This window comes from Medicago sativa, chromosome 6, assembly GCF_051527215.1.
Source record: "Medicago sativa cultivar Bolivia chromosome 6, Bolivia_mono, whole genome shotgun sequence".
NCBI classification, from domain to species: Eukaryota; Viridiplantae; Streptophyta; class Magnoliopsida; order Fabales; family Fabaceae; genus Medicago; species Medicago sativa.
In genome coordinates this window covers 2,930,566-2,947,767 of record NC_140754.1, presented here as the reverse complement: position 1 = coordinate 2,947,767, position 17,202 = coordinate 2,930,566, and the positions used below count along the sequence as shown (strand labels likewise).

At 32.8% G+C, this 17,202-nt stretch overlaps 2 protein-coding genes and 1 pseudogene across 2 annotated transcripts; all 3 read left to right on the top strand.

The window, feature by feature from the left end:
• Positions 1-1,467: 1,467 nt before the first annotated feature.
• On the top strand, positions 1,468-3,999 carry LOC146912050 (CASP-like protein N24). Its single transcript, XM_085718770.1, has 3 exons — positions 1,468-2,283; positions 2,875-3,010; positions 3,526-3,999. Exons 1-3 carry the CDS (start codon positions 1,913-1,915, stop codon positions 3,721-3,723), a joined length of 705 nt encoding a protein of 234 aa, XP_085574896.1. The 5' UTR covers positions 1,468-1,912; the 3' UTR covers positions 3,724-3,999.
• A 2,360-nt stretch (positions 4,000-6,359) lies between these two features.
• Positions 6,360-7,216, top strand: LOC146912049 (F-box/kelch-repeat protein At3g23880-like; annotated as a pseudogene).
• Positions 7,217-15,445: 8,229 nt separating this feature from the next.
• Positions 15,446-16,800, top strand: LOC146912048 (F-box/kelch-repeat protein At3g23880-like). Its single transcript, XM_085717998.1, has one exon. The coding sequence runs from the start codon at positions 15,446-15,448 to the stop codon at positions 16,634-16,636; it is 1,191 nt and encodes a 396-aa protein (XP_085574124.1). The 3' UTR covers positions 16,637-16,800.
• Positions 16,801-17,202: the final 402 nt, after the last annotated feature.

Genomic DNA, 17,202 nt, shown 5'->3' with positions numbered 1-17,202 from the left:
CTACATTAAGGTTTGATAGAAAGCATTGGAAATCAACGTATGAATCTTACACATAAGCCACATCCATGTGTTATCTGTTTCCCTGATCATTTTATGGAGGATAAGAGGAAGCATGTAACCTCTCCTTGGTATTTTTATGTAAAATCAAAAGGTTAAACCCTCTGCCGATTGAGGTTGAGTCTAGCGGAAGAGATAATTTTCCATAACATGGTAAATCAAGTTTTGAATCTCAGTTGTAAGAGATTTTTACAATTCATATTTAGTGTCTGATAGCGTCTCGAATAATATTACAAGTTAACATATAAGAAATCAATAAAAAGAAGTTTAAACCCTCTAATCATGCATTTATCATAAGCAAACAGACATTTTCTGTTAAATTAATCATTTTATCCTCACGATGTCCAGTTGCCTTTTGGCACTCACAGTGTAATCAACTAACAACTGATTTGGACTCTTGCTTGTAAGTTGCAAGCAGTTGTACAATAATTTATCATCTAACAGGGAATATTTATGTTTTTTGGTCCCATTTCTAAATTGATTGATAATTTTAAAATTTGAAGTAAAAGCACAACCACAATATCCAAAAGCCATTCACATACTCTTCACATTGTAAATTTGCGCCTTTCACCGTATGCAGCTGTGTATTTCGAAGAATAGCGACCTTATGTGTATGTTTAGATGAGTGGTGGATTTGACCAATTGTTGAAGTTTTGAAGTCTAGCTCTCGATTTTGATTGGTAAAGAAGTAAATGACATAAGAGGATTTTTAGGACACAATTGATGAATGTTGGATGGCTATAAGGGGTGGTGCGGCGATTACACATGTAGCCCGAAGAGTTCAAGGGTAAGGCTGTCGGCAAAGCGAGGATGCTGCGGTGAAAAGCGCTGGTTATGCACCGGTACCGATGTTTTTGCAGACATACATACATACATACTCTTGCAAAAACAAAAGTACAAGGATGCCCATTATTTTATTCACGCAATGAAAAAGAGAACAATGTCTTGGTATCCATTAAAAAAAGGGAAATGATAGACAAACAACCAAAAGGTTGTAGACAACGTATTTTGATACGGTTGGGAATACAAATGAATTTTTTTAATCATTTTTTGTTACCTTGGAATGCGTGCAAGGCTGAATTGCTTCATTGAAGAGCTACGGTGTGGGGAGAGTTGTGGATATTTGGATGTCAACGTAACACTGCTCTTAAAAAAAAGGGTATTGATATTCCTAAATTAAAATTAATCCAAAATTCAAATCAACTTAAAAAATAATTCCATATAGAAAAAATGACGTGACACCAAATGATTTGATGTTGGATTTTTATACTCAACAAGACTCTACTAGTCTAAAAAAAAACTCCACAATATTTGATCTTTTGTATATGGGATTGGTCGTGGTACTCTCATCATGGCCAAATGGTATTTCTTTTCCATCTAGAAGAAAAGGCAAAGGTCATTTCAAGTTCTGAAGTAAAATGGTTAAAAAAAATAAGTATCATGCAAAACCACTTAATACAAACCAAAAGTCAAGAGGTAACAAGTTAGACTAAAGATAATTCATTTTAAAAGAACATAAAAAAAATAATCATTATTAACCAAATAATAAGTTTGGTTAGTACCAACAGTGTTAATTGATTTTAGTGGAATGTGCTAAATTCTCACAACGTGGTGAAACAAGTTTCGAATATCGACTGAGAGAGATGTTCACATTTAATATCCGACAATGTCTCAAATAAGATTACTTAAAGTAGAAGGAACCTATGATATAATTATTTTTAGTTTTTCTTTGAAAAAAAAAGAGAGTATTCTGTTATAAAGAAAGCCAAGTTCATTTTACTCAAAGTGTGGAAGCTAAAACTACAACTAGCTGTGCTTTTAGTTGCAAAAAGTTTTGATTTGTGAAAATTTCATTATGAGTACTACTAACATTGAAAGCTTAGATCAAGATACGAAAGATGAACCAAAAGAACAAACACAAGAAGATAACAATGAAGTACTCAAAGTCTTGGAAGAGAAGATCAACATGATGGATCCTAAGAACACAAGTGGGGACATTGAGGTAGTAAATACTAATTTCTTGAGGTCTAAGAAAGAGGTGAAATGGTATGTGGCTTTGTTGGTGATTAGGGTTTTTGCTTTTGTGTTCTGTTTGATTGCTTTCTCGGTGTTGGGTGCTAGTGATCAAAGGGTTTTGGTAAGTGAGAATTTAACAAATTGGTTCTCAAGTGGATTCACGGTTCAAACTCCATACGAATTTCATTGGTATAAGTGCGACGAATTCAGGTATGTTGCTCTTCTTTTTTCCGTTCTAAAATATTGAGATTTGTGTTTGTGGGACTTAGAATCATCTTACACGCAGTAGGTCTAGCCGAAGATTGGTCGTTGACTTGTTGACTTCTAGTTAGATTGACTACATAGACGAGAGAATCTAAGTTTGTGTTTTGAACAAGTTTATATTGTTATGTTATATCTATGAATCTATCTTTAATTAAGAAAATTCTTCTATACATGACATATAACTTTAAAGCTCTATTTTTTCACATGACAATTTTGTTTACTAATTATTATTATTACTATTATATTTTCAAGAAGTAATCATCATTATTATTGGAATTATGTCAGTTATTTAATATCAAATATTTGTTAAAACTGAAAATAACTTATGATCATGTCATAAATTGTTTCCACGAGTTGTCTAAATAGTATGTAAGTGCATATGCAATAAATATGCTCAGATAAGTCAATTTAAACACCCTTATATTTTTAATGTTATTTGTTCTATATGTTGCAATTGCTATTGTTTGTATTTGGTCTTTTTGACTATCACTAAATGTGATGATGGTGTATGATTTTGGTTTGAGTGTTATTTTGCAGGTATAGCTTTGCAGCGAATGTGATTGGATTTGTGTATTCAGGGTTGCAAACTTGTCATCTAGTGATGTACTTGATTACAAAAAAGCACGCTATAAACCCTAAGCTGCAAGGGTACTTCAATGTTGCTATTGATCAGGTAAAGCACACTATATTTAGCTTTTATGTAAACTTGTTTTATGCAATCTTGTTTAATAAATTAAAATAGTCATTGAAAAAAAGAAATATATATTATATGAGGATATTCTAAGAACAACATTACCAAATAAAATGAAAGTTTAGTTTATATTCGAGATCAGAGTAACAAATTATTTTTTTCTAATCATTTAATTTATATCTTCATCAGGTAGTAAGAGACTCATGACTGTTCTTCCACATCTATTTCATATAGTCGACACATCAGTAATTGTAAAACTGAGATTAGACGATTTAAATTAAATTCAAATTTAGATTTTAAAAAATACCAAGTTTGGAATTTGATTGACTTATTACCTTGATATATGTGTGTATGTATATAAGAATTGGGATTGGCGGTAGTCAACAATTTGATGCATTCATGCAGTCAACACATCAGTGATTGTAAAACTGAGATTAGACGATTTAGATTAAAAAAATACCGAGATTGAAATTTGATTGACTTATTTTCAATTGCAGACATTGGCATATATTCTAATGTCAGCTTCATCCTCAGCCGCAACTGCAGCTCATCTTTTAAAAGACTACTGGCTTGAACATGGTGCAGACACATTCATAGAAATGGCAAATGCATCTGTTTCTATGTCTTTCTTTGCATTTGGGGCCTTTGCCTTAGCCTCTCTTGTCTCTGGTATCATCCTTTGTAGGTTCACCTAGATATAATTGCAATCACTACTAGAAAAGGCAAAATTAGGGAGGAAAATTAGTGATGGAAGTCGCAAAAGTTAGTGATGGAATTAGAGAGGGATTTCATGTTTTCCCTCGCTAAATTTTTCTCACTAATTTTTGCTTTTTTAGTAGTGAATACTCTTTGTCTTTAGTATTATACTATAGTACTATATGTGTCAAGTACAATGGATGAATGTGTAAACTTCGTCATTTCTGAATGTTGCAAATTTTCAAGTCTTAAGAAATAAGATTTGTTTCAAATGATGTTTTACTTTTCAAGAACATAATTTTCGTACATTAACGATTTAAAGTAGTTTTACATGTATGATTTCACCATATAGTATTTTGTAGTGTGTATTTTTTATAAGCACCTTTTTCTGCTCCCGTAGAAAGGGTGCTAATATAAGTGAAGGAGGGAATAAGACCATTATATATCTAAATGATGAGATCTGATTGAAAATCAATGCAACACTTTTTTATAACGGTTTAATATATCTAATGTGAGTGATATGTCCTTTATTCTATGGAAAAGTGAATGTTGAACAGTTTATAAGTGAGATGACCTATAAATCTAATGTCTTAAATTTTTTGATTAAAATGCGGTGTCTCTCTCACTTATATGATTGTTCAAAACTAATGTGATTATCCCCCAAACCCCTCATGGCCCAACCAGCGTCAATGAATACACATGAAAGTGAAACTCTATTAGGATTTTCTTCAACACCAATCTCCGAGTGATCCGGCCGAAAGCGTATCTTTGAAAAATAAACTACCTAAGTCATTATTTTATTATCATCATGGATCCTATCAAAATTCCTATTAATTGATTGAATCAAAGAATGATACAAAGTTTAATACGGTATAAGTAACCCTAAACAAAGTAACAAACCTAGATAAAAATTACGTTTATTAGGGCGCATTTACAAAGTAACAGTGCCCTAGTCCAAGGCCTTGAAGACTTTAGGGCGCATTTACAAATGTATTTAAATTTAGAGTAAATTATATTCACCTCTTCTAAAAGAAGCTTGAATTACACTCTTCTTCCCTCTTATGTTATAATATACACTCTCATCCCTTGAAAGTAAAAACCTAAAATAAATTATACTCCCCTTCCATAAGAGATGCTTGGATTATAACCCCTCCCCTAAGAATTATATATGTACTATATTTCAATCAATATTTACATAAATAAATATTTTTATGATATCTACAAATTTGGATCCATCATTCAAGAAAAAGTAATTCATTTCTTTTTAAGTTCAATATCAACGATAAAAACAGTTTGATTATGTAAAATCGAATTTGATTATGTAAAATCGACCCGTACTCTTTTCATCGACTTGTGCGAGTTAAATTTTCATTCTTATACCATTAGAAATAATAAAAAAAAATATTAAGGGAGTGAAGTGTAGATTTTAACGTTAGAGGGGTGAAGAATGTAATTCAAGCTTCTCTCAAAGGAGATGATGGGTGTAATTTTTTCTAATATGTTTTGCTTAAGACAAGATGAGAGTGTATATTTTTACACAAGAGGCGAGGGTGGTGTAATTTAATCATTTCTCAAGGGAGGAGTGTAATTTACTCAATTTACGTCCATTCAAAGGCACTAATGGGACTCAAATTCGAGACTTCTAGGATTCAATGTTTGTCTTTTTACTACTAGAGCAAACTCTTGGAATTAAATAATTAAAGATATTAAATATAAAATTTAAGGTCGGCCAAACTTTTGAAGTTAAATAATAAAAAATATTAAACGTCTAAATTGTACATAAAATTATGTGAAACAATCAACTAATCATTTTTTAGTCAAAAAAAAAATCAATTAATCATTTTGTTGGGACTTAGTGAGTACTCCCTCCGTCTCTAAATAATAGTCGTTTAAGGTTGATGTACGATTATTAAGGAAATGATTAATTGTGTTGATTTTGATGGTAAAATTAGTATCATTTACTAAAATACCCTTATTAATTGTAGTTAGTGGAGTAGTTAAGTTGGATGAAGTTCAATAAATAAGGGTATTATAATGGAAAAAAAATAATAAATGTTGCATTGGTGTATTCTAAAGTGACAATTATTTTGAGAAAAAGAAAAATGGGTAAAGAGACAATTATTGTGAGACAGAGGGAGTATTGACATATTATATATATTTTTTTAAGGGAAAAAATGGAAAAAAATAATAAATGCTGCATTGGTGTATTCTAAAGTGACAATTATTTTGAGAAAAAGAAAAATGGGTAAAGAGACAATTATTGTGAGACAGAGGGAGTATTGACATATTATATATTTTTTTTTAAGGGAAAAAAATATTATATCTTGAATATCTTCAATTTATTTTGCTTTTGATTTGTTTTAATCTAATAAATTCATTATCCGTAGTAGTATTTATTTTGTGAGTGTCATGTTTCCTAAGCCGAATTCATTCATTCATTCATATTGAAATCACTCACTCTCGAGAACCCTAATTGTGTTCACGATTACAGGAATTCTACTCGCGAAGTCTTCTTTCAGTGATCTTCTTTGTTACGATTTATTTTAAAAACCCTAACCCTATCTTCATTATAATTCCGGTTATAATTTGAATTTGCCTGCTCAATCGTTTTAGTTCTTGTTTTTTAAACACATACATGGCGGCATCATCAGTTGTGTCCACCACCAAAACAAAACAAGACTTGTCGGACCCCCTCTGCCTGTTTTCTTTGTTATCGCCAGATCTAGTGTTAAAAGTTCTGTACTGTCTCCCTGTGAAATCACTCTTGACACTCAAGTGTGTTTCCAAGCCCTTGAATTATTTAATTTCTGACCCCAAATTTGCTAAAGATTGCCTTCGCTTGTCACACACCCGCCATAACCACCTCCTCGTATGCCCGTGTTTTAATTTATTAAGGGCAAAGGATCAATTCTTTGTCTTTGATTCCGAACTTCCCTCTATTTTTAACAACTTCACTAGCACTATCTCGGAGACGAAGCTCCACTTCCCTCTAGACACTTGCTATAATGTTTCCTTGATTGACTCTTGCGATGGCATCATCTGTTTCAAAACGACCGACTGTTATAACAACCATGTTAAACTTGTAATATGGAACCCTTGTACCAGGAAATTCAAGGTATTGCCACTTTTGGAAAATCCACCTTCTCTTACGACTAAAATTTCATATAGTTTTGGGTATGATCAATTCACCAATAGTTACAATACCAATTGAATAAATCTTGCAAAACTCTAGTTAAGGTTCATACTTTAGGTAACGATATTTGGAGAACGATTCAAGACTTCCCTTCTCAACTCATGGGTGAACCCGAAGGATATAAGGGGAAATTTGTAAGTGGTACCATTAATTGGGTCATACTAGATCAAGAGAATGACTCTTCAGGGGTCATTCTTTCTCTTGATAATTTAGTGATAATTGTAAATCTAGTGATAATTTGTTGCTATAGTTTTAAATGATCTTTTGTTTCTATAGTTTGTATCAGAAACTTAGTTCTAATTCTGGTAAAATACTGCTCTTAATTACGATAATATCGAATCAAAGTTACAAGTTCATAATTAAGATTTTGAAGTTTTCGTTACGGACTTCCATCCACGACCGATTTTGAGGCTTGAAGAGTGGCTTTATGGTTTTTGGTTTGTTCAATTTCTTCTTGCTTATGGCTTTATGATATGTTATTTGATCTTGATTGGGGTTCTTATCCTTCTGCCACTGCTTTTTTCACACTTTGAAAATAATTTGAAAAGTTATGGAAGTTAATTTACTTATAAAAAATTGCATAAATAGGGTCCCATTGGGCATGGCAATTTGTTTACCGGTGGTTTTGGTAAACGACAAGTCTAGCTTTGATTATTATAAGCATGATCAAACTAGAAATCCTAGGACATGTTGTGAAATGTTTTTGTAGAAAATGTATGAATGCTCATCAAGTTCAGGTTGCTTTATGAACAAGATGAAATTTTGTAAGAAAATAACTGTCTCTCGAAAGGGAAAAAATGCAGTAAATGCAAGTAAAAAGACTTAAAAGTTTAAAACGCAGAAACTTAAAGAAAAGGTAAATTCAACTGCATTAATGTAAAGGTGGTTCGACAAATCAGATTACATACATTCTGTATGACTCCTTTCTCTAGACGCTGATACTTTGAGTACTAGAATTCTATACGTGATTTGCGACTTATTTTTCATATGAAAAACTACTATTTATACATAGTGGAAATGACTGAAAAAGCTAACTACCATGAACTTGATACAAATTTAGCAAGTGTACTAAACTATATCGAAGTAATAAAATTCATAAGATTCGTAACCACATGGACTGTTTCAACTTCTACTCGGTAGTAACGTTATTATGAAGGATGTTTGTAAAATGGGGGGTTGCACTGAGGCAATTGGCTTGATTTGCAAGTTAAAATAAATAACATATTAAATATAAAATTAGTAATAAATTTCTAGGAAATATGATCAAGTCTTTCGAATCAACTGATCATCACTAATTGATAATCTGAACCTAATTCGTTTAATTGTTCCTCTAGTTTACGATAAGTAACAAAATAGCTCAGGACAATCCCTTGACTCAGAGCCCTCTTTTCTAATTATAATTACCTAATCCCTTAGGTGAACCTATAATCATCAAAGTTTTAAAGTGCGTTAATTCAAAATCACAACCTTACAACTTTCTATCCTTAGATTGTACGTTAAGTTGAACAACATAAATAGATCTGAGTTATAAGCTGGTGTCAGCAGTCATATAATCTCCAAGTTCAATTATATTGGGTCAGAATCATAAAAGCATTACACACAGTTTATACTGAATAAACTAGAATAACAATCATAATAATTCAGAGTTACAGATTACATGGGCAACAAGTTAGAAAGAATCATCTCAGACCTAATCAATTGAAAGTTAGCTACTCAAGGCTAATGCACAAATAACTAGATTAAAAGAAAACAACATTACATGAATTTGGGATTGACTATGAGTTGGATGGCAAGCCACCATGAAATCTGTAGTCCTTGGCTCCAAATGTGTCTTCAATCTCCAAAAAATCCGAACCCTTGCTTCAGAAACGTGTCTGGCTTTTATAGAAACAAATCCTGTTACGCTAAATCGAGGCTCGATTTCAATAAATCGTGGCTCGATTTCATCATTAAATCCAAATTAACTTCAGACGCTCCAGAAATCAAGGCTCGATTTTTCCAAAATCGAAATGTCTTCAAAACAGCTCAAAATCGAGCCTTGATTTCAATAAATCGTGGCTCGATTTTTCTTTATCTCAACACTTATTTTCCATTCCTTTTTTGCTTCTGGCACCTGTGAACTCATCTGAACTCCAGTAAAATGAACAAAGAAACTACTAAAAGGATGATATAACACAATGTCATCAAACAACACTTCTTCCATCGAAAACCGGTTGTCCCCCACGTCTTCACTAAGGAAACCGCTGCTTTTGAATTCAAATTCTCTCTTCTTCGACTGCAACTGCTAGGCTTTGACCAATTTACGTCCTGACTCAGGTCTCGTCGAACTTCAAGGCTTATTTAACTCTTTCAAATGCTAAGTCTAGATCATGTCGAACTCCCCATGCTGAAGATAAAGACTTTAATTCTTGAAAGAACAAAAGCCAACTCATATTGACTGCATTAATTGAGCCTGTCGAAATTAGATGCTAACAATCTACTCCATCCGGTCCTATTTATAAGAAAAAGTTGACTTTTTAAATTCATTGATTAATTGATGTATTTGGTCTTTAATATAGACTAAATACATCATTTATGCAATGAATCAAAAAAGTCAAATGTTTCTTATAAATAGTACTATATATATATATATATATATATATATATATATATATATATATATTAAAGTAAGGTTATTCATATTAGAACAATTTACAAGTGGTATAACCATATGCATCAACAAACCAAATCTAATTTTATTTATTTTATTTTATTTTGCATATATATCTCAACAAACCAAACCAAACCAAATCTAATTTTATTTTTTTTTTTGATTTTATTTTTGCAATAATATCTCAACAAACTCATCCAATTATATTTTATTTCATGACGAGAAGATTTTTATTTAAGTAATGCGCCATTTGTATAATTTTACTAATTTATTAACTAGTATAGATTTCTGCAAGTCCGGGTACTTAAAATGTGTTTCTTTTTTCTATAAATGTTAGTAATAATTTTACGAAATCCAGTTAATTTTACCCGTTTATGCATCTATTAATTTATGGGCACTTGCAATATGGTTTATTTAATTCTATGTGTTAATAATTTTAAAAAATTCAATTAATTTCATCCGCATGTGTATTAATTTACGGGTAGTTAAAATATGATTTATTTTATCGTATTCATGTGTTTACTTTATAATACTCGTTTCGAACTGGTCTGTGGTGAATTTTATTTTCGAATATTGTGCATACATAATATTGGTCATCTTTAATTATATGTCTAACCCGGGCAACGGGTAAATACACTAGTATTTACATAAATAAATGTTTTTTATGATATCTACAAATTTTGATCCATCATTCAAGAAAAAGTAATTCATTTCTTTTTTATTTCAATATCAACGATAAAAACAGTTTGATTATTTTATTATTAACTTAATGACTCGGAATACAAAATACATGTTTGATTACCCATATATAATTAGTTTTGGTAATTATAAAAAATTAATTTAATTTGTATAGTATCCTATTTTATAAAATTTTGAAATTATATGTTAATGATATTGTATATCAAACGTAGAGAAAAATATGATTCAAATTTTGGTTATAATACAATGGATCTGCACTCTTTTTCATCGTCCTGTGTTAAATTTTCATTATACTATTAAAAATAAAAATGAAAAATATTAAGGGAGTGAAGTGTAGATTTTAATAATAGAGGGGAGAGGAGTGTAATTCAAGCTTCTTTCAAGGGTGGGGAGTGTAATTTTTTCTAATAAGTTTTGCTTAAGAAGGGAGATAAGTGTATGTTTTGACATAAGAAGGCAGGATGGTGTAATTTAACTATTTCTAAGGGTTTGTTTGGTTCGAGAATTCAGAGGGGAGGGGAGGGAAGGGGATGGATTTTAACAGAGGGGAGAGATTTAATATTATTTTACTATTTTACCCTTAAACTTAATTAAATAAGGATAATAAAGTAACGAAACCATAACCATGTAATCGATAACAACACGATGTAGACAATGAAATAATGGATTAGTAATTGAGTTGTTACAAGTAGAAATAAAACTTGTTACAAAGATATTTTTTAAATAATATGGAATAAAAGTTATAAAAGTTGTTAATCTAAGGATAATTTTGGCAGTGCAATAAAATTTGCTCCCCTCTTCACCCCTCCCCTTCTAAAATTGAACCAAACACTCCAAAATAAAAATGTTTCATTCCCTCCCCCTCGGGTGCGGTTATCATGCATAAGGAATCCTTATGCACCCTGCATAAATCCCAGCCCATTAACCGGTAGCCCAACATAATTGCTTCGTACACCCTTATGCATGATAACTGCACCCACCTTATATTGGTGAATGAGTGGCGTGACTGTAGGATTTAACACATTGGATTTTATTTCGCCAATCCAACATTTTTTATATCCATTCTAAGATTTTCTCTTTTTCCCTTTTTTATGGTTTCATTGTAAATTTACAAGAGTGGGGTAGGAATGAAGAAAAAGGAGAAGAACGTGCAACATATTTTCCAGTGTGAATTACAATCCTTTTACTGTATTTAGCCATGACGGTGAAAAGGAAAACAAAATGAACAATATCATATTGTTTTTACTTTTTTGAAGATTTTCAATATAATGCACTCTTTTTTTTGAGGGATCCAATATAATGCACTATGTTTGCCTCAATTATAATTATTATAATTTATAACACCATCGAGCTCATTAACATCAAGTTATAAGAACAATATTTAACGTAAAAAAAATAACGTTAGTCACAAATGCCCTTATTATAGTATGTTTTGTATAAAATTATGCCAAAACCATTTTGCTGTGAAAATGGTTTCTGTGAGTTGGACTCCAAAACCATTTTGCTGTGGAATTGGTTTCTATGAGTTGTACTCCAAAACCATTAGATGTACTTAATGGTTTTCTTTGATCGAGCAGGTGAAAAAAACTAAGGACCTAAAGCCATTGCCATCATTCAGTTTTGGACTGACACATTTGGAGGAGGAGAAATGATATTGAGGATTAAATGTTGCAATATTGTGTCTAAATGTATAATCCACAATATCCCTTAAAAAAAAATCAATTTGATGGCCGCCACCGTAATGACTAATGATATTCATTCTCCTGCTTGTAGGCATGGCAACAAAACTCATACTCGTGGTTACCCACCTGAACCAAACCCAATTTTACGGGTTTTACCCATTTTGACTGGGGTTGGGTATGGGTTTGGGTTTTCCCCGATTTCAAACACGGGTATGGGACGGGTAACAGGTATATATGTACCCACTCTGAACCCGTACCCAAACCCATCCCGAATGAAGAAAACTACTTAATGTTGATATGCCATGTTATTTTGTTTGATAATTGTCGTGTTATAAAAATTACCATTGATATTTAAAGGAGCAACTAAATCAATCAGTCTAACAAATGTTAAAGTGAACACATTGTTGGATAATGCATTGCAATATTTCTCTAGTGGTTGCAAAAAAAATTCTTTTTATTTAAAAAAATTATTCAATGCGGGGATACCCGAACTCGTTGGGGACGGGGATGGGGTTCAATTTCTCATCCCCGTTGGGTATGGGTAGGGTAACGGGTAAGTATATGAGAATCGGGTATGGGGATGGGGAATGTAAAACCCGTCCCCACCTCGTCCCATTGCCATGCCTACCTGCTTGAAAACTTGTTGTCAACCATTTCGCATATGCATTGAAACTGATGCAAACTATATGCCTAAATTGAATTTTTGTTATTGAGATTGGTGAGAATAAACATGATTTCATAGCAACTGAATTGAATTTGTGAGAAAATGGTTTGAATGGATCACATTGGAATCCCTTTAAACGAAATTCAGAAAGATTACAACCTTTGGGTATGAAATATGAATAAGGAGATCATGAATAAAAAGACGATCCGTTTGAGAATTGGAATCTGTTCCACAATATCAAACGGCGACGACAAGATCTTCGTCAACGAACTCGAAACCATTCTCCGAACACTCAGATCCGACGTACCACAACAAGAAGAACTCCGACGCGTCATGGAAGAACTTAGCCCCGACCACGACGGTTTCATCAACCTATCTGAATTCGCCGCGTTCTACCGCTCCGACACCACCGACGGTGGCGATTCAACCTTACGCGATGTCGGGTACAACAAATCTGATGGTTGTGAAGCGTTTATGCAGGATGCATAAGAAAATGACTTATGCATAATAACTTTTGCCTTCATTCAAAGGCACTAGGAGGACTCAAATCCGAGACTTCTAGAATTCAATGTTTGTCTTTTTACTACTAATACAAACTCTTGGATTTAAATAATTAAAGACATTAAATATAAATTCAAGGTCTATCAATTTACTTCTAAACCAAACTTTTGAAGTTAGATACTAAAAAATATTACACGTTAAAATTGTGCAAAAAATTATATAAAACAATCAACTAATCATTTTGTTATGGGACTGAGTGAGTATTAATATATTTTATCTATACTAAATAAAGAAAGTACATAGATTTGAGCTGGTTTTTTCCTTTCCAATTTTGCCCTTTATTTAAAGTTTTTTATTTACTATTTTATCCTTTATATAATATTACTTATTAATTATTAATAGTTAAATCTCATTCAAATAGGAACAACCTCACTGCAATATGAACAATATTATCTATAGCATTGTATAACGAAGATGTGCGATTTTTGGTTAGATTATTTATTATTCCAATTATGTCCTTAAACAAATTTTTCTATAATAATGCTAATATTTATTTTTGAAGGAATAATAATGCTAATATTGTTGATGTCATTGAAAAGTAAATTTTATATTATATTTGTTATATTGTTGGTGCAATTTAAAAAGATAGACATGTTGTTACAATTTGAAATCACAAACATCTGTACGTATAAATGTAATCAAAATATAACTAACTCAAAACTCAAAACCTTCACCGACTTACCTTCCTCTTTCCACCTCCCACAAGATCCAAACTTTTTCAGTCAAGATGTAGCCTTTACTAGGTGGTGGTGCGTTCTCTAGCCTCTTGGCTACACCGCCGCTCTAGCCCAACCGGAGTTTTCCTCGTAACTGTCAATGTCACCGTTCCACAACCCCTCCTTCCGGATCCGGCTCTCCAGTTCTAATAGGGGTGGTTCGTTGTTCTCATGGTGGGTCTAGCCTTTTGGATCTGCTTGGGTTTCTCCGACTGTTTATTTTCATTTTTTGTTGCCATTTGTTTTTACGTTTCTGTTCCTGTTTGTTTTTCCATTTTCTATTGTTGCTGTTTGTTTATTCGGGAAGATGAAGTTGCATGGTGGTTTTCAAGGTTCTGTCTCAGCTCACAAGTTGTCCGTTTCGACAGTTTGTGTTTGTTAATTTTGAATCCAGTTTTGCTGGATTTATGATCTGGTTCTCTGGTTACCTTCATCCATGCTTTGTTTTGTTGGATGCATCCCTCGATCTGGATTCAACAAGACTTGATTCGTCGGATGATGCTCGAAAGGGGTAGGTGCGTAGATGCTCTGTGTTCACGGTTGTAATCCTTCATCGTACCTTTAAATCCGCGGTGGTTGCTTCTTGCGCCATTAGTGGATTGTGATGAAGCCTTGTCGTTTGTTCATCCCTCGATCTGGACTAATATGACTGGCTGTTTGTTTCTGTTTCAAGACTTAGGCGAATTGGTGGTGCTGGTTCGTCATTGGTTGGTGTTGCTCGAAAGGGTGTTTATGGATTGCTGTGTTTACAGGGAGTTGTTGGAACTTGAATCGTTTTTGTGTTGACAGACGATTCATACGCCTGCTTAGAAGCTCTGAGCATTCACTCCACGTTTTTTTTGCAATTCGGTTCCGAGCTCATACGTGGGTTTGCTGGATTGTCCGTGTTAGTGGTTGTTTTAGGGTTGTTTATCTTTTTTGTACCACTTTTGTATTGACTTGTCTGTATCACCTGTTTGGGATTGAATATGTGGTTTATTGGGTCAGGTCCTTTGCCCCCCAAATCTTGCACTTCCCTTTCTTGTAAATTTAACTTTTGTTTTGCTTAAAGTAAAAATTCATAAAAAATATTATTCATAATTACATGCGTTAGAGAAATAAAAAGAGTGGACAAACGGACATCTGAACGCTGATATATATAAAAATATTATATATATTTTTTTAAGGAAAAAAATATTATATCTTTTTTGTTTTGAAGGATAAAAAAAAAATTATATCTTGAATATCTTCAATATTCGCTTTTGATTTGTTTTAATCTAATAAATTCATTATCCGCAGTAGTGTTTTTGCGCGTGTCATGATTCTTAAGCCCAATTCATTCATTCATTCTTAAGCCCAATTCATGATTCTTAACCCCCAAATCTCTCACTCTGGAGAACCTAATTGTGTTCACGATTCCAGCAATTCTCCTCGTGAAAGTAATCTTTTTCTTCTTTGTTACAATTTATTTTAAAACCCTAACCTTATCTTCATTATAATTTTGATTATAATTTGAATCTTCCTTCTCAATCGTTTCTCAATCGTTTTAGTTGTTGTTTTTTTGGACACATACATGCATGGCGGCATCATCAGCACCACCGCATATAATGATTGTGTCCACCACCAAAACAAAACAAAACTCATCGGACCCCCTCGGCCTGTTTTCTTTGTTATCACCAGATTTAGTGTTAGAAATTTTGCACGGTCTCCCTGTGAAATCACTCTTGACACTCAAGTGTGTTTCCAAGCCCTTGAATTATTTAATTTCTGATCCTAAATTTGCCAAAGATCACCTTCGCTTGTCACACACCCGCCATAACCACCTCCTCGTATGCCCGTATTTTAATTTCCTAGCCCTTGAATTCTTTGTCTTTGATTCCCGACTGCTCTCTATTTTTAACAACTTCACTAGCACCATCTCGGAGACGAAGCTTTACTTCCCTCTAGACAATTGCTATAATGTTTCCTTGATTGACTCTTGCGATGGCATCATCTGTTTCAAAACGACTGACTATGATAATAGGCATGTTAGACTTGTAATATGGAACCCTTGTACCAGGAACTTCAAGGTATTGCCACTTTCCAATCCACCTTCTCTTACGACTAAAACTTCATATAGTTTTGGGTATGATCAATTCTCAAATAGTTACAAGGTAGTTGTCGTTTTTTGCTACCAATTAAATAAATCTTGCAAAACTCTAGTTAAGGTTTGTACTTTAGGTGACGATTTTTGGAGAACAATTCCAGACTTCCCTTCTCAACTCATGGGTCAACTTGAAAGACATCCAGGAAAATTTGTAAGTGGCACCATTAATTGGGTCATACTGGATCGAGAGAATGACTCTTCACGGGTCATTCTTTCTCTTGATTTAGGAAACGAGTCTTATCAAGAGATTTTGCAGCCTGATTATGGTTTAGATGAACCTCTGCATAACTTTAGCTTGGGGGTTTATAGAGATTACTTATGCGTCCTTGCTCATACAAAATCTTTTTTGGATATTTGGGTTATGAAAGATTATGGAAATAAAGAATCTTGGACTAAATTGTTTATTGTCCCGTTTGCTGAATTCCTCGATTATTATGGCTATACAAGACTTGGCTATACAAGACTGCTTTATATTTCTGAGGAAGATGACCAGTTGGTCCTAGATTTCTATAATAAGATATATGTTTACAATTACAAGAATCGTACTGCAAAGATTCCTGAGATTCATGGTTTTACTAGGTTTACTTCTAATGTCTACGTGGAGAGTCTCATATCACCTTGACCCACATTATTTGCTGTGCTATGTTGGCTCTCGAAGATTCTCCTCCTAATTGTGTTTTGTTATGTCGTTTATTTTATGTTGGTTCTAGTTTTTTGATGTTGACTTTCTAGTTCCATGTTAATTAATGTTCATTATAATAATAACTTTATATTTTTCTCTTAAGAGTTGCATGTGCACATTTATATGATTCTCTTCCTTTAATTGTAGTGATCTTTTGTTGCTATTTTTTTTTTGGTAGATCTTTTGTTGCTATATTTTAAATGACCTTGCTTATAGTTTCATTGGATGTTACTTGGTTGCTAGTTTATATCGAAAACCCGGTTCTAGTTCTGGTAAGATACTGCTTTTAATTAGGATAACATCGAAACAAAATAACAATGTTATGATTATTTTCATTTTTCCTGGAGTAAGATTTTGATGTGTTCTATAAGGACTTCCTTGTGGCAACTATTGAGAAATTTTTTTTTTTTACTGCCCCTATGACAAAAAAAAATTGATATATATGCCCCTAGTTGAAAATTATTATTGTAAATGCCCTTGTTCTTCTTTTCATTTGGCGAACATGT

Bases quoted from the DNA above. Each gene is read 5' to 3' on its own strand.
- LOC146912050 (XM_085718770.1), top strand. From the start codon at position 1,913: ATGAGTACTACTAACATTGAAAGCTTAGATCAAGATACGAAAGATGAA. The intron at 2,284-2,874 runs GTATGTTGCTCT...GTTATTTTGCAG, and splicing joins TATAAGTGCGACGAATTCAG to GTATAGCTTTGCAGCGAATG. The intron at 3,011-3,525 runs GTAAAGCACACT...TTTCAATTGCAG, and splicing joins TCAATGTTGCTATTGATCAG to ACATTGGCATATATTCTAAT.
- LOC146912048 (XM_085717998.1), top strand. From the start codon at position 15,446: ATGGCGGCATCATCAGCACCACCGCATATAATGATTGTGTCCACCACC.